This window comes from Gracilinanus agilis, chromosome 3 (genome assembly GCF_016433145.1).
Source record: "Gracilinanus agilis isolate LMUSP501 chromosome 3, AgileGrace, whole genome shotgun sequence".
Classification (NCBI taxonomy): Eukaryota; Metazoa; Chordata; class Mammalia; order Didelphimorphia; family Didelphidae; genus Gracilinanus; species Gracilinanus agilis.
Genome location: NC_058132.1, coordinates 386439472 through 386462597, shown reverse-complemented (window position 1 = coordinate 386462597; position 23126 = coordinate 386439472). Strand labels below are relative to the sequence as shown.

The following is a 23126-nucleotide window of genomic DNA, read 5'->3' as shown; positions in this document are numbered from 1 at the left end:
AAATCATTGATACTTTATTTCCAAAGAGACTTAAAAGTCCCTGAACATGATATGAAACAGCATCACAAAATTGAAATTGACTATATTATAACAGACAGAAAATAGCTACTTATTGATTTGGCAATCCTATCTGAATCAGTTATCTTTGTATAATAAAATCTTTAGCTAGTTGAGAGCAAAGGTCAAAAAACAGAAAATTAGAAAACAGGAGAATGGTGAAGACATTATGAATAAATGTAATAATTCCAATGGATCTATTCAAAGGAACCCTCAATTCTGAGAAATAGATAATGGAAAAACATGAGGAAAATAACCATGATTATTTCCATTTTCTTTGAAATAAAGCAATATTCACATTGTGGATGTCAAAAGAGTCAAGTACCAGCTTTGGCCAATAAACAGTCATCAAACCAAGAGAAGTAACAGTCAAGGAAGGCTTTAGATTAGACTATAAAACTGTTTGTAAAATACTGAAGGTGAAGTTGATGGAGAATTACAAGATGCATAACCTTATAAAATTATGAAAAGTAAAACAATTTAAAATAAGCCTAGAGAATTTTGCTATGAGGACCAAATGAATCATCTCTTGAGAGTATTCACAGATGAGACTCAGGATTACATTAAAAAAATTGAAGAAATATGTCAGTACTAATAAAAGTACTACACTTGAATCCCCAGATTCTATTATGATATAGAAGGAACTTGACATGGAATGTGACAAAAGTTGATTGTTAAGAGTCATTAAAATATTTAAGGGAAGGCCCAAAGAGAAATCCATGTTGAAGGAAAAATGAAACTGAAAATATCCAGATGTCATATATAAAAAGAAAACAAAATAATGGGAAAGATTCATGAAGGATAGCATTACACACAAAATAGGTACTCAAGAAACCATTAAAATGCCTACTTTCTCATTCTTATAAAAATTTTTATGGGAATCATCTGAAGTATATCAAAATTATACAAATGAAAGTATGAGAATGAAATAGATAGGCTTTTGTAAATTATTCACTATAGAGGGAAATATTATTTCCATACAACTGATAGAAAGATGCAGAGAAAACTTGATTATACAGTGTTTATTTTTCATTGATTACAAAAACAATTGACTTAGCACAAGAAAATGCAATGCTGAATTCTCCCCTCCAATAAAGTTTCTACTACACAAGCATTATTAATATAATATATGTATGCTTGATAAAATGCAATCAAAGACAACTGTTCAGTTATTTTATTATTAAAGCATAAAAATAAATAATATATTGTATAATCAATCAATGCATATAGAGATATGAGTTGATCAAAGATTATCCTTACTGTTATGGAAGATGACATTCAGAAGAGGCAATGTGGCATAATGCTCTGGAATTAAAAGATATGGGTTCAGGGCAGCTGGGTAGCTCAGTGTACTGAGAGCCAGGCCTAGAGACGGGAGGTCCTAGGTTCAAATCCGGCCTCAGACACTTCCCAGCTGTGTGACCCTGGGCAAGTCACTTGACCCCCATTGCCTACCCTTACCACTCTTCCATCTATAAGTCAATACACAGAAGTTAAGGGTTTAAAATTAAAAAAAAAGATATGGGTTCACATCTTGAGCCTGATGCTTCCTACCTGTGGGGCCCTGGTCAATTTATTTCAACTCTCTAGGTTCCAGTTTCTTCATCTATAAAATGCTAGGATTGGACAACATTGGATTTGAGACCTCTTTAATTCAAGTCTATCATTCTAATCCCTATAATAATAAAGAAGGTTCCCTAAAATGATGAGGCTGACCAGAAATGTGGAGAAGGGGAAGAAAGAACTTCTGCCCAATCCCTCCTCACCAAGAGTTCTCTGTGTCCCATCTTTGGCACCCATTCCATAGGTTTGCCATCTATTTGTTTTTATAGCTCTTCCTCAATTAAATCCATGATTATTCCAAAGAAATCTGCTTATTAACTCAATGTTGTTTTTTTAAAAAATAGCATTGTCAGGACTACAATACAAAGTCAGAAATTCTATAACTTGCTAAAATCTTTCCATATGTATATTTGGGAAAGGATAGTTCAAGAGTGGCCTATGAGAGAAATGAAAGAAGATAGCAACTTGGATTGTATGACTGTTCTCCACCCAAGTTTAAAATCTCATCCTTTTCAAATTTTATTTTTGCAATTAAGGAAAATCTATCTTCTTTCACTTTTAACCTCTCAACAATTGGATTTTTAAAATGAAATTTAAAAAAAGAACAAATATGGATAGTCAAGAAAAAAGAATTCCTGCATTGGTCAAGTTGAAAAAAAAAATGAATACATCATTCTGCACTCTGAATTCATCTTCCCCCGTCAGGAGGTGAGTAGCTTCATCTGTCTGTCTGTCTGTTTGTCTCCATCTGTGTGTGTGTGTGTGTGTGTGTGTGTGTGTGTGTGTGTGTGTGTGTGTGTGTATACACACACATATTGCTCTTATAAGCCTCATATTCCTTTCTTTGATCTCTTTGACATATAGAGCTAGTAGTGGTGTTTCTAGATTAAGGAATAAGTAAAGTTTATTAAATTTTTAGACAGTGTCTCAAATAGTTTTCCAGAGCAGCTAGGACAATATACAACACTACCAAAAATACCTTAAGGTGCCCTTTTTCTGGACCTACTTCAATATTTGATGTGTTTTTTTTTTTTTTGTATTTTCAAGTTGGCTAACCATAGAAATATGAGGTAGTAATTCAGAGTTGTTTTAATTTACATTTTTTAAAAGTATAGTATTGGGCATTTGAGAACATTTTATTGATTTTTAATGCATTATTTCATTCATTGACCATTTATATTTGTTGATGGCTATTACTCATAAACGTAGATCAATTCCATATATACCTAGAGAATGAGGTCTTTATCAGAAAAAAGAAAACTTGCTGAAAAGACTTTTCCCTTACATAATCACTTCCTCCTAATTTTATCTTCATTTGGTTTAGTTTTGAAAAAAATTGAAATAAATTGTTTCTTTTATCTTCTATCTTTCTCTGTATTCCTTATAAACATATTTTAAATAAAACTGATATGATTGCATATCAGAATCATTAAAGCATCAACTTTAGGGGGATTTAAAGCAAAATGAAGAGAAACATGGTGAGATACAGTACATGCCCAATGATGACTTAATTATAAAAAATGGAAACAGGACACTGAGGTAACACATTATTATAAAAGGAAGTAGACTGGGCATGTGGTGAGAGTCAAAGAATGCTAATGGACCACTCAAGTGATGTACTTTCACTTTTATAATGAAACAATCCCCAAAATCCATAGTATATTGAATGGATCGGTGCAGAACATCCATGGAAGAAAAAGAGTAAAAAATTCATACAGTATGAGCAAATTTTTTAGGATTGAAATCTTTATGGTATAGGGCATAAGTATCAAACTCAGGGACAACCATCCATTAGGAGCCAGAAAAACTCTAGAGTGCTACCTGAATCAAATCAAATACAATTGGAAAATGTTTAACAAAATAAATAAAAATATGAGACTACAGATAATGTCAATTTATGATTTTCTAAATCAATGTGTGATATACTTCTGTTTAAGTTTGAAAGGATCTATTTCTATTTAGGTTTGATACCATTGGGGTAGGGGATGAGTCATTAGTTTAAGTCATGGAGACATTACCTTTAACCTCAATGTCCACTTCTAGCACTTAATTAGTTATATACTAGTTAGCCACTTAACATAGCAAAAGCTCAGATACTCATCATCTGCAAGTTCCTTTTTTAGGTCTAAATCTATAACTCTATGATTCTATGCAACAATAGAGGTACAATTCATTTAAATATCAGATTCAAAGATATACTGATGTTTAGTTGCCTTTTACTTGTCATTTTAAAATATCACATGGTCTAATGAAATGGAAAAATTAATATGGCTTGCATTACCATTTTAATGCATTCAATTTAATTCAACAGATGTTTATTATAATTTCATGTTACAAGAAATTCTGCTAGGACACTGGAAAATGTGAAAATGTAAAAAAAGACAGAATTTGCCCCCAAGGAGATTATAATTTAAGCTATTTCAGTTAAAGCTTTGGTGTCAATCTTAGCCTTAATTTTTCAAAAAATAAATTATGATCCCAATAGTCTTATTAGCAAAGAAATAATTTAAACCCTCAAACATCAGCTAGCATATAAGATAACATATGATGTAGTTATTTTCATTTCATATAAACAAATGTAATAACCAATTTTAATAATTAATTTCATATGGATCATAGTGAAGATATATGTGAATGCGTATATATACATATGTATAAATTAAAGTTTTGAAATAGCTTAGCGAATACTAAAGAATCAAGCAAACTATTTATTTTATTTTAATATAAATAAAAATTTAATGAATTATTTTAATAACTATTAAAGGGCAAAGCACATTTACATAGTCAAGTTAAAGTGTAAATAATATGAAAATATTTGAATAAGGCAGTGCACCTTAAAATTTCTGGTTGTGTCTAGATATATAAAGAATTTTAAAAATGCAGTTTTCTATTTGGTAGTGAGCTATTTAGTTATGTCAACAAGTTTTATCATGCTTATGAGATCAACTTCAAGCAATTGAAATATAGAGATACAAAGAACCATTAACTGGGATAAAAGTGCTTCAGGAGATCTAAAAGCCATCAAAAAGAAGTCTATTTAAGGGAATAACAAACACATATATATGAGTCAGGCCTGAAATATTTTGTATTATGCTTCTGAAAAGATGAAGTCTGAAACCTAAAGATAAACAGCAGCTGCTAGCATTTAAAATGGGAAAACAAATATTTGGTGCACAGAGTATGTGTGCATGTTCCCTCCATCAACACATGTGTGTATATCTACTTATTTCTGTAAGCATGTATACATATGTATTTGCCAGACATAAACACATGGATAAATTCAATTTAGGATAATATATCCCTTGACAAAATTTATTTTCTTTACAGTTTTTCATCATAATAGTTGACAGCTTGGTTGCTGATTCTTAAATGCTTGTTTCACTGTCTTCAACAGTTACTGCAATCTGCAGTTATGATGTATTAAGATTAAAATTCTCTGAAGGCTGTATCTTAATTCATAATTATTTATTAAATCATAAAAAGTAGGTCAGAGAAAGAAAAAAGTACCAGCAACATTTGGCTGACTGTTCCCTTTGCATGCTTCGTGCTCTAACCTGAGCTCAGGCTTCCATAGCTGTCTGGTCTCACTGTCCTTTCTTTGGCAAAGAAAATGAGGCTTTCCTTAGACCTCAAACTTAAATCCCTCTTGACTTTGCTTTTTTTGGTCTCTCTGATTGGCCAGACTTGATCTTAATACACGTCAGAGATTGGTACAATGCCAGGAATCACCTGGGACAAGAGGAAAAAGCCTTCTGGGTATCAGAAAGCCACAAGGCTTCTGGTGTCTTCCTTTGCATCCTCCTTTTAGAAACAACCTTACAATTTGTTCTTAATATAATTCAAAGTTGGGGTTGTTGTAATTTCAAAAGAATAGGGGTTCATTCAGGCTAGTAAATTCTCACAGATAAAAACAAATTGTACACTCATCAAGTCAAATTATTGTTGGAACTATACAGTTATGCATGAGTATGTGTAAATCTTATCTAACCTAATATCCTTGGAATCATCCTGGACTTTTTATTTGCCCTTTTTGTATCTATTAGTTCCAAAATATTATCATTTTTTGCTTTCTTAATGGCCTTCCCATCTTCCTAGTTCTTCCCATATCTTTTTTATTTTTTTAACCCTTACTTTCTGCCTTAGAATCAACACAAGTATTGGTTCCAAGGCAGAAGTTTGGTAAGGGTTAGGCTGTTGAGGTTAAGTGATTTGCCCATGATCACAGAGCTAAGAAGTGTCTGAGGTCAGATTTGAACCCAGGAACTCCTGTCTCTGGGTCTGACTCTCAATCCACTCAACCACCTAGCTGCCCTTTTTCTTATATATATATCTATATGTATATATCTATATCTATATCTATATCATCTATATCTATATCTATATCTATATCTATATCTCTATATCTATCCTCTCTTTATATAACTACCACTCTACTACTTAGGTCCATGTTACCTCTAACCAGAATAATAGTACCAGTCTCTGAATTGATGTGCCTGATACTAGTTGCTGCCCTGCTCATCCTCTCTCTATATATATTTTTTAATTTTTTCTTTTACATTTTTAAACCCTTAACTTCTGTGTATTGGCTCCTAGGTGGAAGAGTGGTAAGGGTGGGCAATGGGGGTCAAGTGACTTGCCCAGGGTCACACAGTTGGAAGTGGCTGAGGCCGGGTTTGAACCTAGGACCTCCCGTCTCTAGGCCTGACTCTCAATCCACGGAGCTACCCAGCTGCCCCCTGCTCATCCTCTATATGTGTTGACCATGTCAGTCTTCTGCTTAAGAAGTTTCAGTGTCTTCACATTGCCTCTAAAATAGAATGTAAGCTTTTTATGTAGCAGTGAACACTCGATTCTTTACAATCTGTCTTCATACTGTCCTTCTATGATAACACATTATTCTACTTCACATATGCTACCTGCTAGGCAATAGCCATGGCATTCTATCTCTTCACTCAATAATTTTTATATCTATTCTTTCCTTTCTCTGTTTTCTTTCTTCTTTCTTTCTTTGTTTCATTCTTTGTTACTTCTTTCCTTCCTTTCCTCCCTCCCTTCCTTTCTGTCTTTCTTTTTTCAGGTAAATTTCTCTGTTTTTTAATATACCACCTTAATTTCCAAAAATATCTCTTCTCAATCCTCTAACCAGTAAGCTAACCCTAATAAGGAAACCCACCAACATATTAACTGTGTTTAATGTATAATTCTATAGTTACAGACCTCTCACTTCTTCAATGAAGGGGAAGAGGCAGAATTTCTTAACTTTACTCTGGGAACAAACTTGGTTATTATAATGATACAACATTCAAGTTTCATAATTTTGACATTATTTTGATCTATATTGTTTTAGTCATAGAATATATTAGGTAGCTCATTTATGTATCTTCTTAATTTCTTACTGTGGAGAAAGGTTCCATGACATTCATGTATCACAATGTAATTGATTCATAAGTTGTTGGACTTCTTTTTATTTAGGTTGAGTTCTTTATCACAAGTGAAGCAATGCTATAAATATTGTTTTATATGAGACTTTTCCGCCTTTGACCTCCTTTGGAGTACTTAGTGAGATCTTTGGATAATAAGGTAACACCATGTTAGTCACTTTAACGTCAAAATAAATTTTTATTTTAATTGACCTTGACAAATACCCATAGAAGGAAGAGATCCAACACCTCTGATCCTTGATTTACAGAAGCATAACATAATTGTATTTTTTTTCTTTGAGCTAATTCATTTGAAGTCAAGTGAAAGTGATGACAATGATGCTCAATTAACTGAGTTCTTCTCAAATTGTTGAACTCCCAGGTGATCCTAAGTGCTGGAACTATGGAACTTGACTAAAGAGCAGATATCTCCTAAGAGTCATTCTGATTAGTAACAGAAGCAGTGCATTTGAAATTCAAGAGTAAGAATAAACTGCACAAGTCTCTTTTTAACTTACTGGCCTGGGATATGCTGATGAGTTACTATGTCAGGAAACCACCTCAAAAATCTAGATTGAAATTAAGAATTCTAAGAATATCTTACTTTCCACTAAAAAGTTTTCTTAACTTTCTGTTGTAGCCTGTAGGGTAAGGTGGGAGATGGGGCAGTTAGGCAGGGCTTCTGCTAGAGAACAGAAATGCCTTTCACTGTAAGCACAAGAAAATCATGAATACAGAATCTGCTCATCCAGAGCAGTGATGGCAAACCTACAGCATGGGTGCCAAAGATGCCATGCAGAACACTCCCTGTGGGCACTCAGCCACCTTCCTATCCTCCAGAGTTTGTTACCAGTAAGGCAGAGTGACACCTTTTCCTCTCTTCACCGTGTCTGACATTTTTTTTTCACACCCTCTGCACCTTTGCCCAGGAGCCCAGTGGAATCTCTTTCTCCCTCCCCAATGTAAGGTAGGAGTAAGGGGCACAGCAGGTGGTCTCTAGGGAGAATGGTGTTGGGGCCCAGCACTCCATCTCTAAAAGGTTCACCAACACTGATCTGAAGAGTCACCTATTTTATTTAAAAACCTAAATAAACCTTTTCTGCATACTTGAAATGGAGGGAAAGGAGTGCTGTGACCAATTTCCCAATCCTGTCCTCCAAGCAAGTTAGACTCTTTTTCCCTGAAAGAAAACATGGTTATCCTCAGCATTTGATCTGCTAAAGTCATAAAGGCTCAAGCAAGACCTACATTGTCTGCAGCTACCCAATAACACGTAGCCCTATTGAATTGGTGACCTAAGGGTCTACCTTTAGAGTCAGAGACCTTAAGATGCTGCACAAATTTCTATATTGCAAAAATTACCACACTCAGAACTCCTGGCCAGATCGATATCCAGTGGAAACAAGGAGGTAAGGGGAGAGTTTAGGGGCCTTTGTCAATCTGAATGAATTATAAGATTATCTTTGTTCCTGTCAGTGTGACCCTGGGCAAGTCACTTAATCCCACTTATCTAGCCCTTACCCTACTATTCTTCTGATTTAAAATTGATGCCTAAGTCAGAAGGTAAAGGCTTTTTTTGTTTGTTTGTTTTGTTTTGTTTTAAACCATTACCTTCCATCTTGGAGTCAAAACTATGTATTGGCTCCAAGGCAGAAGAGCAGTAAGGGTAGGCAATGGGGGTCAAGTGACTTGCCCAGGGTCACACAGCTGGGAAGTGTTTGAGGCCAGATTTGAACCTAGGACCTCCCGTCTCTAAGGCTGGCTCTCAATCCACTGAGCTACCCAGCTGCCCCCTAGAAGGTAAAGGTTTTTAAGAAAAACATATTTGCTACATATCCTATATAATGTTTTGGTTGAAAAAACATTATTTTTCTGTTGAATGACCTGCTGGTGTCTCATTTCATTACATCAGAGATAAAGGAACAAGATAGGGTCCCACAGAGGCTTACCACTAATACAAGTGTAGTTTTTTGTTTGTTTTACTCTACTTTTGACCCTCATCACTCTTCACCTTAGCCATGGACCATTATCTTGCAAATATTCAGAAAAAAAAACAGATTTGTTAATCTGAAATTATAAAATTAGTAAAAATTCTGGTTTTGCTGTTGACAATAGGCAAGCAACATAAAGTCTATTATTGAATCAAAAATTTAGAATGAAAATTTTAAAATATATAAATGTATAACCTCTACAAACAAAAAAAAGGAATACTTAAAATGTTGAATGAGAGAGACTTTAAGGGACATATAATTATAATTTGTAGGATGAAATTTGGGAGTGTGCTTTACCCCATATATTCTGTGGTTTGAACCAAATTCTATTAAAAAAGGAATTCAGCAAATCAAAGGATTTTTTTAGTAAATAAGGAAAATTTGTTGGCTTTTTGGATATTTGTTTTTAGGTATCCACATACAAAAGAAATTCCTTATTTTCAACAGCATTTATAATTTTTCAAATGTTTTATTTTATTAACTCATTCCTGCTGAGGAAATTCTAGCAAAGTGGCAATTTCATATTTATAACAATTTGTATTCTTAGATAAAGTTCCAAGAGCTCTCTGAGCTAAAATGACTTCAGAGAATGTGGAACAGGTTGAACTTGAACCCAGGTGATGATGACTAAAGTCAGCTCTCTATCCACTATAGTATTCAAGAATATGCTCACTACATTTATTTAAATTTTCCCACTGGACTATAATCAAGAGATTGAAGGTCTATTCTTAACTCTCTCACTGATTTGATATAACCTTTGAGAGATCATTTTCCTCTCTGCAGTCTATTTTTGTCATCTATAAAAAAGAGAGATTTGTAATAGGTGAGTATTGTTTTATTTCAGCTCTATCACGTTGTGTTCCAAAATCTTACAAAATGGGGATACTGTAACATTAGGAAAATAGAATAGATGGAATTTTGATCATTATAAATTCTGTTCTGGTGAGTGTAGGTATCCACTAGTTTTCTGAAACTCAGAGAGAATTCAAGGGACACACATTTTAGTTGATGAATAAAAATAATAAAAGTGTTTGATGAAGTTATTGGACAATCATCAAGAAAAAAACAGACAAAGCTAAAAGCTAAATAGACATGACAGGAACTTATGATCTTGGTCAAAATAGTATTTCATCAGTACCTCAAAATGTGTCTCATGTGTGTAGTACCATTCATTGGGTTTTAACAAAAGTGGAATTGTTCGACAAGTCAACCTCATAGGAAAATTGGTATTGAATTATGTGAGATGAAAGTCAGCTGAGAACTACAATGATAGCAACATTACCTCAAGGCCAAGATGATTTGGCACCTTTGGAATAACAGACACTAGTCAAATGCTTCTAAACCACCTTTATAATACATAAACCTAATCCAGGTCTTTCAGCCTTTAAGTACAGTGCTCTCTGAGGACCTACTGCACAAAACCCAGCTTATCAATGTTTAACAGACTTCAGTACAATGTGAAATAAAGGATTATAAACAAATAGAAACACATAAGGTAAAATTGTTGAGTTCCATGGCATTGGGAGCTTTAAAAAATGATTTCTATATTAGGAACAAAAACAGTAAAAACAAAGCAACTAAAAAAAAATGAGAACTTCCATTAAAAAAAAAACTACATTATTCATTAGCTCCATCCTCAAAAAGAAAATGGCTGGCAGATGTAGAGAACAGACATAGAAACAGTCTATCATTATATAAAGAAAACCAGTGATATTAAGTACTTCCATTGTTCTGGCTCAAATTTAAATTTAAAGCATTTTACTAAAGGTTTTCTTAAACAAAGAGATTCTGACAATTCAGCTGTATAGTACAATATACAAGATAAACTCTTTTCTAGCTTAAGAAGTTAGTTTGAAAAAAAGCTTGGACTAAAGAGGAAAACCTGCTATAGCTCCATGAAACTTGGACAGGTTCAAAAATAAAGGTATTTGGTAAAAATCCATCTTTTTATATTATATTTCACCTTGATGTATTCTAGGGAATTTGTTTTTCTCTTAATTATATCAAATGCCACTGTTTTTCTTCTCTGGATCCATTTTATTAAAAAAACAAAAACAAAAACCTATGAATTGTTTCCTTACTCAAAATGACCTTGGGTTGAAATTTCTTTTCAGTGTATCTCGGGAGACACATTTTAACTGAAAAAAAAAAACAAATGAGCAAACATTGCATATATAATCAGGGGAAATTTACATTAACCTTACTTTTATGGAACTCTAGGAAAGAAATATTTCAGCCAAACTTAACTAAACTTACACACATAATTTTAAAAATTTGTTTAAAGATATCCAGGGAGAATCTAGCAACCAAAATATAGAATTACAAGTAATTCTCTTGCTTTTCTAGATTTTGACCCTGAAGGTCACAGTATAATAAATTTAGAGTTTCAAGTAACTTTAGAAGTCATCATGTTAGTCTATTTTATTTTACAGGTGAGGAAATTGAAGCATGAGTGATTCAGTGACTTCCTCAAGCTCTCAAGGCTCATAAATGTCTACAATCAGATTCAAAATCAGTCCTCTTAAATCTTTAAATCTTCTATTTTATGCATGTCTTGCCTTTTGTTTTGAAGTAAAGTTCTAAATCAAAAATTTTTTAAATGCATTTTTTTTTACATCAGGATACTCAAATGCTAAATGCTTTTGAAAAGTTCACATGTTTTTAATAGCACATTTTTGTTATTACATTTGGCTTTTATTATTTTTACATATAACAATAAACATGTAAAATAATAATATTATATTTGTTATAATTTTGCAATGAATTTTAATAAATATGCTTATCTAAGAGAAACAAATTCTCACATTAGCTATATCCAAAAATCTATGCCCCTATTCTTTTTTCCCCTCTGATCTCCCCAAAATTGCAGGTAATATGATATAGAGTTTTCATATATTATCATGTAATACATATTTCCCTGTTTCTTTTCATGTGAAACAAGATATATCTTGCTTAATCTAGAGAAAAATTCATAAAAGAAATAAAGAGATGAATTTCTTTAACATTGGTGTTTTGTGATTTCATTAGTGAAATCTGAATTCCAAGTCATGTGTTTGTGTCAAAGGCAGAATGTAAGTAGGAATAAACCATCCAATCCACCCCACCAAACTCCTTTAACATATTCCATATTAATAAATTTAACATATTAAAACCTTAAAGTAGGATTACATTTTTCCTGGGGGAAGATATAAGAAATTCTGGTTTGTGAGGAAAGCAGATGCCTCACATGGCCTGCTCAGGTCTAAAACATCTCACTTTTTAAAAATTGAATGACTTTGTTTTTCTTAATATATGTTATATTATATATGTGTGTATATATTTGTAATTATTAATATTATATACACACATATATAAATTTCCCAAAGTGACAGGAGTATTTTCTCTTCAAAGATCTTTTACATACTCTGAGAATTTTTTTAAAGTAAAGTTTCTTGGCATACTTTTATAATCTTATTCAAATCAATATCACTTTCTATTGTATTATATACACACAATCAAATTCTTCTGGAAAATGTTCCTTAGAGAAGTATATACAAATATATTCTATTTTCCATCTAGCTGCCTTTAGGATTTCAATTCTTCCATATACAATTATTTTAGATTTAGTTGACAAATATATTAGGTAAATGTGTGTTGGAAAATAGGAACCACAATCATTTCACAAAATGTTGATAGACTAACCGTGTGGAAATCTCCTAAACACCTGGTGGCCTAGTAGGAAGTCTTCACCTGCTATTGAAAAAGAAATAAAACATAACAAACTATGCAAGACATGGCAAAGCAGATGGTTCCATCCACTGTTATAACTACTATTTGTTTTCTTTGAATGAGACACCTGAAGTTAGGTCTAAATGAATTTTTTCCCAATTATAAAAGTATTTGGTCACCCTTGCTTGAATATAGACTTTTTTCTTTTTCTAAAAAGAAATCCTGCCAATTGCATTCAAAATATTTTCTTTTTCTCCTTTGATTTATTTCTCCTTAGTCTACTCCTCTCTCTCCCATGAAAACTTATTTATATATCCTAAGTCACTACAGAATGCTTCTAATTGACCATGTACTCTAAGGAAGCCTGAAAAGTTATAAAAACCAAATCTATACCCAAGGAAGATGAAGCTGATATTAGTAAGCAGTGTACCCTACCATACTAATAAATATCTTTATGTTTGCTTTGGTCCACTATTTTTGATTGAGTGCCATTGGAATGTATAATCCTCCCAAAAAGTCCTATTCCTCCTAGTGAAGAGAATTTCTTCACATAAAATATAAACATATTATAAGTAACTGGAAGAGATCACAGAGTTCACTTAGTTCAACACCTACCTACACAGAAATATATTCCATTAATTGTCGAATATAGGGGGTCAGGCAACATTCTCTTTTACACTTCTAGTGAAGAGCAAAACCAAAGCCTTGGAAAGTAGTGTACTTTCTGACAGGACTATTAAATATATTCTTCTCTTCATATCTGCTTACATATAAGTGACATATATTGTTCCTAGTTATCACTAGGTATTACCTACTGGATCCATTTGGAATAAGTCTAAACGTCTTATGTGTTATGGGCTTTCAAACACTTTCATATATGCCTAACATCACCTGACTTCAAGTCTTCTCTTCACCATGCCAATGGACTAAAATACAGGTATCTGAATCTCTCTGAAAGAGTGGAATAATTATGATTAGGAAGGAAAATGTCATACTTTTACTGCCAATAACAGTACTGGGATGGGACACATACAAACACTATTGAATCTCAAAAGTATAATCCAAATGGCTTCATAAATTGTCTTTCTAGATATTTCATATACATAAATTGTATTGTCAGATAAAATAAACCTATCCTCAAAATTCTTTGTATTAATTTCATATGAATTTTTATATGTTTGCTTGTATTTCCATATTCATTTATTACACAGAACTTTTCTATTGTGTTTAGTGAAGAAAACTACCCCAAAAGAGTTGTTTCATTCATGTACTAATGAATACATGAAGCAATGGCGGGGGAAAAAAACAAAACTAGTTCAATCATAGAACAAATATGAGATAAAAAGGATTGTTCAATTGCTCTACTGGTACCTGAAATTAATTAGGATTACAAAGATGAGAAATCATGGAGAGATTGAGATCTATATATAGGGAGAGTAACTACAAATCAATACGATGGAAATTCAAAATATACAAATATACCAAAACCAATCCAAAGATTGTTCCTATTTTGTCAAATGAATTGATTGCTCCCTGCTCTAATATTTTCTATACGACCCTTTATCTAATTCTATCATCTGAAAAAATCTATTATGGAGGAGGTAATATGTAAGAATAGAAATTAGGCTAAATTTCTAGAATTCTGGGAATCCTTATGAATTATTGTATTTAGCTCACTTTTCCTACATTAAACAGAATACGATTTCACAATAACCCTGTGATAATTAAGTAATATTCAGCTGTTGAAAGGTTCTCCATAATTTTAATATTTGAATCTATCAGATAGAGATTGATGACTTTACACAACTTTCACTCACTAAAATTCAATTCACCCTCAAACCATGACATCACCCTGTGAAATCAATGGTCCTCTGAAAACAAAGTAAGAATAATGATAAATAATTTTCTGGCCTCCCTGCTTGAGGAAATTCCTTAAATATAACACTTTAGGCTCACAAAGTACTTCATATTTGTTATCTCATTTGATTTGTCATTTATATGCATTATATATCTGGTATCAAAGATCCAATGTTGTCTCAACTCTTTTTAATTCCAGTTCCTGTGCTCTTTCTATTAAAACATGTTTTCTGGGGGGGAAAAAACCTAATATCTCTCAAATTGAGTATCACTATTGTAGCCTGAATTCTATAAAACTTTCATAATAGAAATGGATATCAAAGAAAAATAGGAATAATGGTGAATCTGCATACATTATTTTCATTAACAAGGAAAAATCTCTGCAATTTCAGCAATTAAAATATTAGAACCAATACATAGTAAATATTGCTTTAAACTTATAAACCTTGGACTAGGTTGATAAGTAGGTAAGAAATAGTAAGCTTTATCTGAAAAAAAAGAATAGATTTGGTTTTATTTTGACCTTTTTGATATTTTTATATCACATTTTCAAAATTATGAATTGATGATCCAATCATTCAGGATGGCAGTTTGGAACTATGCCCAAAGGGCTTTAAAAGATGGTCTGTCTTTTGATCCAGACATATCACTGCTGGGTTTATACTCCAAAGAGATAATAAGGAAAAAGACTTGTACAAAAATATTTATAGCTGTGCTCTTTATGGTGCCAAAAAATTGGAAAATGAGGGGATGCCCTTTGATTAGGGAATGGCTAAACAAATTGTGGTATCTGCTGGTGACAGAATACTATTGTGCTCAAAGGAATAATGAACTGGAGGAATTCCATGTGAACTGGCACAACCTCCAGGAATTGATGCAGAGTGAAAGAAGCAGAACCAGGAGAACATTATAAACAGAGACTGATATTCTGTGGCACAATGGATTGTAATGGACCTCTCTACTAGCAGCAATGCAATGATCCAAAATATTTCTAAGGGACTTATGAGAAAGAACGCTATCCACATTAAGAGAAAGAACTGTGGGAGCAGAAACACAGAAGAAAAAAAAAAACTGCTTGATCACATGGTTTGATGGGGATATGATTGGGGATGTAGACTCTAAAAGATCACTCTAATGCAAATATTAATAATATGGAAATAGGTCTTGATCAATGACACATGCAATACCCAGCAGAATTGCTTGTTGGCTATGGGAGGGGGGGTGTGAGGAGGGAGGGAAAGAACATGAATCATGTAACCATGGAAAAATATTCTAAATTAATTAATTAGATAAAAATTTTCAAATAAAAAATAAAATAAAATTATGAATTGAATTACCAAATATTCATGCAGAAAAGAAAATCATGGACATATAGAGTTTGCCTAAGAGTCTAAAGGAAGATATTATTTACACTTTTTTGGACACTGAACATATATTAGTGAAACTATATCCACTTTATATAAAGCATTGTTATAGTTTCTCCTCCCTGAGTAAAAAGAGCCTGGTCATAATAATGAAAGCATGGACATTATGTCAGTTTTAGTTTGAAAAGTAAAAGAGTAGGGGGCACCTACGTGACTCAATGAATTGAGAGTCTGGCTTAGATATAGGAGTTTGGGGGTTCAAAACTTGCATCAGACATTTTCTAGCTTTATGATCTTGGGCAAGTCACTTAACACCGATTGCCTACCCCTTTGCTGCTCTTCTACCTTAGAACCAATAGATAGCATTGATTCTAAGATGAAAGGTAAGGATTTTAAAATAAATTAAAAAATAAAAAAGATGTTTTACAGGAAACAGGTAGAAAAGAGAAAATGTAACAACAATGAGGAATCATAAAAAGGAAAGGCTAGAAACTAGGCAATTGGAATTAACAATGACAAAAATGGGAAAGTAGATAAAGGAAGCCAAATTGGAATGGAAGTTAAAAGTATATTTATATATAAGTGGTTTAGAGTAATAGCAAGATATCCAAATAGAAATAATGTTGTAAGATTTAAATTAAGGACAACCACAGAAGGACATGGAAATGTGGAAGTTCCCGGAACAATAATTTTATTCTCAATGAGGGAATATAGAAAAACCTAAGAGCTTCAAGAACAGATCTTTACAATTAAGTACCAAACTAAATATAATTATTAGCCCTTAAAATTTAATATAATCATTTAACTGACATTTTAAATTCTAAAATTCACCAGACATTAATCATTTTTGGATGGGCTCTACAAATTACATAACATTTTTATACCCATTCCTACCATATTTACTTTTGCTTTTTACCTTGATCTGTGATGTCATTGATGTAGGACATTCCTCATGAGAGAACTCTCTATCATTACAGAATGGTACAGAAAAACACTGACTTTTTTCACTCTATGATCTTTTGAAAGAAAGTGAAATATTTCTGGCCTCTAACACTTCCTAGCTGTGTGACCCTGGGCAAGTCACTTACCCCCCATTGCCTAGCCCTTACCACTCTTCTGCCTTAGAATCAATACAGAGTATTGATTTTAAGATGAAAGGTAAGAGTTTTAAAAAGAAAAAAGTGAAATACTTGAGGTAAAGTGACCTTCTGAGGATGACAGAGCTAGTAGGGGACAGAGGCAGTGCTTTAACTCATATATTCTTTACTCTGAAGCCAGCTTTCTATACACTAAGCTCTACTACATTTGTTACTAACTGTATTTATTAGTCTGACTGTCATTCTCTTAATTATTTAAGAAAGAAATGAATTATTTTCTTCCACATAAAGTCCTTCCAAATGTTATTCCAAATGTCAAGAGACAGAATGGTAAAAGATGGTAAAAATATCCATCAGGACTATCATGCAGCTCTTCATATCAATGACAATGAAAGTTACCAAGATAAATTTATGCCCATAATTTATTGCTTTTCTCCCCTACCCGCATCTTCCACCACTTAAATCAAAGAATATTTACCAATGCTATACAAATTCTGGGTTCATTTAAAGCATATATAGTCAATACATTATATTTCAGAGATATTTCCTATTACTTTTGAAAATATATTCTTTGAAATTAACAAAATATTAATATTCTTCAGAAATATTATGAGAATCACTATATATATATATGTATGTGTGTATATATATAAATAAAATTTTTGGAATCCTTTACCTTTTGTCTTTGAATTTATACTAAGTATTAGTTTGATGGCAGAAGAGTGGTAAGGACTAGGCAATTAAGGTAAAGTGACTTAACCGGAGTCACATAGCTAGGAAGGAGATGCTAGATTTGAAACCAGAATCTCCTATCTCCACACCTGACTCTATTCATTTAGGCACCTAGCTGCCCCAAAGAGAGATTTATTTTGATTATCTGACATTAATGGAAATAATTGAGATTCATTTAATTAAGAATGAGATGTACTGTCATGTAGTAGTTAGAGATTATATATATATATATATTAGAGTCTATAATATATACTGGCTATCTGGCTTGGAAAAGTTATTTAATAAGTCAGTACTGCAGGGTGTGAATTGAGTAGAAGGTATAATTCTACATTTGTAGAGAGAGTTAACTCCCTTGTGTATCTTATTCATCAATTAAAAAAAAAGTTTTGTTGCTATTCTTAAGGGAAGATCAATGGCCCCTCCATGCATTTTTGCAAAAAAAAAATAATAAAATTTTTCTCATAGTATCATACATTTTTTTTCTTCAGCCATTTGTCAGTCATATCTGACTCTACATGATCTCATTTGAGGTTTTCTTTGAAAAGATACTGGAGTGGTTTGCCACTTCCTTCTTTAGCTCATTCTATACATGAGAAAATTAATTTAAAAAGCTTAAGTGCTTTGCCCAGGGTCACACAGTTAGCTAGCTGAGGTCAAATTTGAATTCAGTTCTTCCTGACACTCTGTCCACTGCATCATCTAGCTGCCCTCATATCTTAGAAATACAATCTACTTCAAAATAAATGAAATATATAGCACAGTGGAGAGAATTTAATTTGAAATTTGATAATTTAAGTTTGAATACTGACACTATGCCCTACAATGTGTATGATATATTGTATATCCAAATAACTACTCTGATCCTCAAGCTGCTCATCTAATTGGAAATAATGTGTTGGACTAGGTCTATCAAACTTTTATGATGATATCAATACCTGACATTCTTTAAAAACAGGACAGACTTCCTAATCAATAGGATTTTTACATGATGGCCATATATTTCAATAATTACCCTAAAATGTGAATATTACCTTTTTCACTATATCTACCCCCCAAATCAATATTTTAAAAATATTACACATTAAAACAATTATTATTTTCACCTTCCAGGCTCCTCCACTCCTAAAGTTGGTGAGATAAATCTAAAGGAGGATGTATGGCTTTCTCACTTGTTTCTCAGTCCTATCATTTGATTTAGTTACCAAGGATTTTCTGAATCATAGTTTAAATCAGATATCTAAAAGAAGGCTGTTTCATATATTCTTGAAGGAAATGTGGTAAATTTAAAGTGTTGAACAATTTAGATTCAAATAACACTTCTGAGGCTTACTAGCTATGTCATCCTGATCAAGTCATTCATTGCTGAACTTCAATTCCCTTATATGTAAATAGATACTCATATCTATGGTATAGCTTATGAACTTATTAAGTTAATATAAGTAAAATGCTATATCAATGTCAGGGTTTTTTTAATCTATAAACACATAAATCTTGCTTTAAGCTTCCCTCAATCTGGAAGCAATTCATAAACCTATGATACTTAAGAAAACTTTTTCTTCTTTTAGAAAGCTACTTTAAAAAATTTATCTTCTTTTTCCCCTTCCAGTATCATAATAAGCAACATCAGGCAAATATATACAATTATGGCTTTTCTATTTCCGTTTCTTAGTTAATTTTTGGGAGGAGAAGTATTTTAGGACATCGATGGGGAAAGATTTAACTGTTTCACATAACAAATTCAACAAAGAAGTGAATAATAAGCCTCTGAGTATAGAGCTGAGACAAATCTCTATAAGAATTTGTCAAATATACTTTTATACTTTGCTATATTTTAAAGAAAATAAACTTTAAATGATCTGATTATATGTTCTTTATAATGTATTCCATTCACTGAAATGGGTTAAAGAAAATTTAGTCCTACTTTTTATTTTAGCAAGGAAACCCAATTGTACACATAGTTTTGATCATTATAATATTCTTTTTTTTTTAACATTTATATAATATTCTTTTTGGTAAGAGCACTGTGTTTTGATTGTTCCCAAGAAGCACCAGTGTAGCAGAAATGGAAGACGGAAGAAGTTCAGGTGTCTCTAGATTATAGAATCATAGAATGAAAGTCAGAAAGGGTTTTAGATATCTTTGAGTCTAATCTTTTCATTGTAGTTATGTAAATTGTAGAGGTGAAAGGAGGAAAGTATTAATGTCTTTGCCACATATATTAAGAGCTGGAAGGGGCTTTATGTAAATGTTGCATTTAATTGATGAGATTCTGAGGCCTAGAAAGCTGAAGTGACTTGTATTGAAGACCTTGAAAGCCCAACACCTTGACAAGTGAAAGAGCATTCATGGTGTCTTCCTTTATTTCTAAATGATGTATTCATTTTGCCTATATATTGTTATACAGTGAGAGTTCTTCATCTATGCCTACTTTTTGGTTTCTGTTGTACTATTTTTCAGTTTTCCCAACAATTTTTGAATAATGAGTTTTTCTTCTAAAACTTGGAACAATAGATTTGTCAAACATTAGGTTATTATGGCCCCTTATAACTGTGTTGAAACCTTAATATATTGATCTACTACTCTATTTCTTAGTCATTATTAGATTATTTTGATGGTTGCCCATTTTTACTATAGTATAAGATCCAGTTCAGCTAATCACCACTCTTTCATTTTTTTCCATTAATTTCTTTGACATTCTTGATCTTTTATTCTTCCAGTAAATTTTATTATTCTTTTCTAACTCTAAGAAAATAATTTTGGGGTAGTTTGATAATTATGGAATTGAATAGATAATTTAGCTTATTTTGATAAAATCATCATTTGTATTATATTAGTTCAATCTACCCATGAATAATTAATGCTTTTTCCAGTTTTTTAAAATATGAACTTATTTGTGTGAATCCAATCCACTCACTTCAAATTCATTGATTATTCCAACATAGACTCAGCTATATAAGGTCACCTAGATGATGAATTTCAAGCATACTACAACTTTACTGGCTCAATTGTATCATAGAATCCAGCTTCTTCCGAATCTGATATCTCTCTACCCTTTGTACTAATCTGTGGAAACATAAGGAAATGATCTTCCCAAATGCCACAGTCCAATTCATTAGATGATTCTCCAGGAAGTTTTGTCTAGCATTTAAAAACAATCAGAGAATTATGATCTAGAATCCCAGATTTGGAGGTAGAAGAAAATTTCGGAATCATAAATAACCATTACCTAAATGTGCCATGGCTTACATGAAGTTATATAGTGCTCGTCATGCAAAATCTGGGAAAAGCAAAGTTGACTAACACAAGGCTAGCACTAGCAAGTAACAAGGTTTCAATGTAAACAAAGTCTCCTGATTCCAAGTGTAGAGATCTCTTTCTATTATGGAAAACTTGTCTACCATCATATGTTACTTCAAGTTATTCTCATAACAATCTAGTAATGTAGGTAATATTGTCACATTCATTTTACACATGTGGAAACAGATACTAAAGAAGCCATTTGCAGGTCAGATATATGGCTAAAAAGTGTCAAGATAGGGTCCTTAGAATCAGGTCTAGTTTCTAATCCATCCTATAACCTCCATGGTTTCTTAAGCACTTATCTTAGTGATACTTTTTTTCTTGTTGGAATAGTAAGTCAACAAATAAGCAGGCACTAAATACTCATGGTTACATCTGTTCATGAGTATTCCCACTAAAACATCTAATGTGGTAGATATTACAAAAAGTCATTTAAGTGAGCTAATCTCTCATCACTCTATGCAGCTAGATGCACCATGGATTGCACGCTGGGACAGGAGTGAGGAAAATTCCTCTTCCTAAGTTCAAATATGGCCTCAGATATTTACTAGCAGTGTGACTCTAGGCAAATCACTATTTGCCTCAATTTCCTCCTCTGTAAAATGAGCTGGAAGAGGAAATGGCAAACCATTACAGTATCTTTGCCAAGAAAACTCGAAATGGGGTCATGAAATATCAGGCTTGACTGCAAAATGACTGAACAGTCATTCATCAGCTGGTTTTCTTGGTGATCTTCCAGAGGAAAATGAATTGCCCTTTGTAATTAAAGACAAAATTCCTCCTCTTCTTTATCTACACAAAAGTGTACATACATGAGAGCACACACACACACACACACACACAAATTTACCAGAAGTTAAAGCAGTTTACAGCTCAAATAAGCCTGATAATAGGTTTTATGAATATTCCTGATTATCAAATGATTACATATTCCACCATCTCTGATATTTTGCATCTTATTAAATTTTTAAATTTTTTCACTATTTCTTTTCCTGGAATGAGGTCAGATACCATTAGTTTGGTGTTGAAATAAATAATCTTAAAATATCCCCATATGATAGCAACAAACAAATTTTATCCTACAGAGAATCAGTGCCACACAAATGAGTGTGTGTCTGATATTTTCTTTCCTGGCCATAGAGTTCGGATAATTGGTGGTTTTCCGCTTGCTATATGTAATTTGTATTGGGCATTGACTAGTGTTTGAAAAGATGAATGAAGTTTAGTTTTAGAATGGATAAACTTATCATTTTAATGAAAAAAATGCTTACAAAGCTGTAAACAGAATAATAGGTCAGACAGCGATTGTAGATGAGTAAGCACTAGCAGCACTCACAGTCCATTTTGAGAGGGGCCTCTGAAGTTTGATGAGGGCAGTTGAAGGGCATGAACAATGGTCATGCTTCAAATTGTTCCATTTAACTTGGATTTTCAGTTTGTCATTTTCTACAGAGCATAACAGCTTGGATTCCACTAAACAATGATAAAACAACAACAAATAAGATTGTACATGAAGGATCATGAAAAGAAATATGGTAAGTAGGATTTGCCTACAATCACAGAATATCAATTAATTTTAAATATTTACTAACAAGACCTTCTGAAGTTCATATTAATTAGTAAATTTCTATTAAACATTACTAAAATATAATTATAAAATGATTTTTTTCCTGTTCATCAAAATATAGTTAACGTCATCTTAAAATCCTATAAGGGTTAATGAGGAAAAACAGTAGGAAAGAATTCAAAGAAATATGGGAGAACTTGTAAGAAGGGGTGTAGACAAATAAAAGCAAATGCAAAAGAACATTATATACAATGACTACAGGGTAAAAAAGACAATAATAAATGGCAATATAGTGTATAACTTTGATACTGGCTTTGTAAACAAATAATACACTGATCCCATAGAACTCTCCTATATACTTTATATATTGATAAAATTTGAGTCTCTATATATGATATTCTCATATGACATTCTATGGCTTTTATGTGGTTTCTATTATGTTTTTTTATCTTAGCTATTATCATAAAAAG

The 23126-nt window shown here is 32.4% G+C and overlaps 1 protein-coding gene across 1 annotated transcript in view; it reads right to left on the bottom strand.

The window, feature by feature from the left end:
- IL1RAPL1 (interleukin 1 receptor accessory protein like 1) overlaps positions 1-16907 on the bottom strand; it is a 906599-nt gene extending 889692 nt beyond the window's left edge. The window contains exon 1 of the mRNA XM_044669211.1: positions 16877-16907. Within this exon, the coding sequence (XP_044525146.1) occupies positions 16877-16907 (31 nt within the window). The remainder of the gene's footprint in view (positions 1-16876) is intronic.
- Between the last annotated feature and the right edge of the window lie 6219 nt (positions 16908-23126).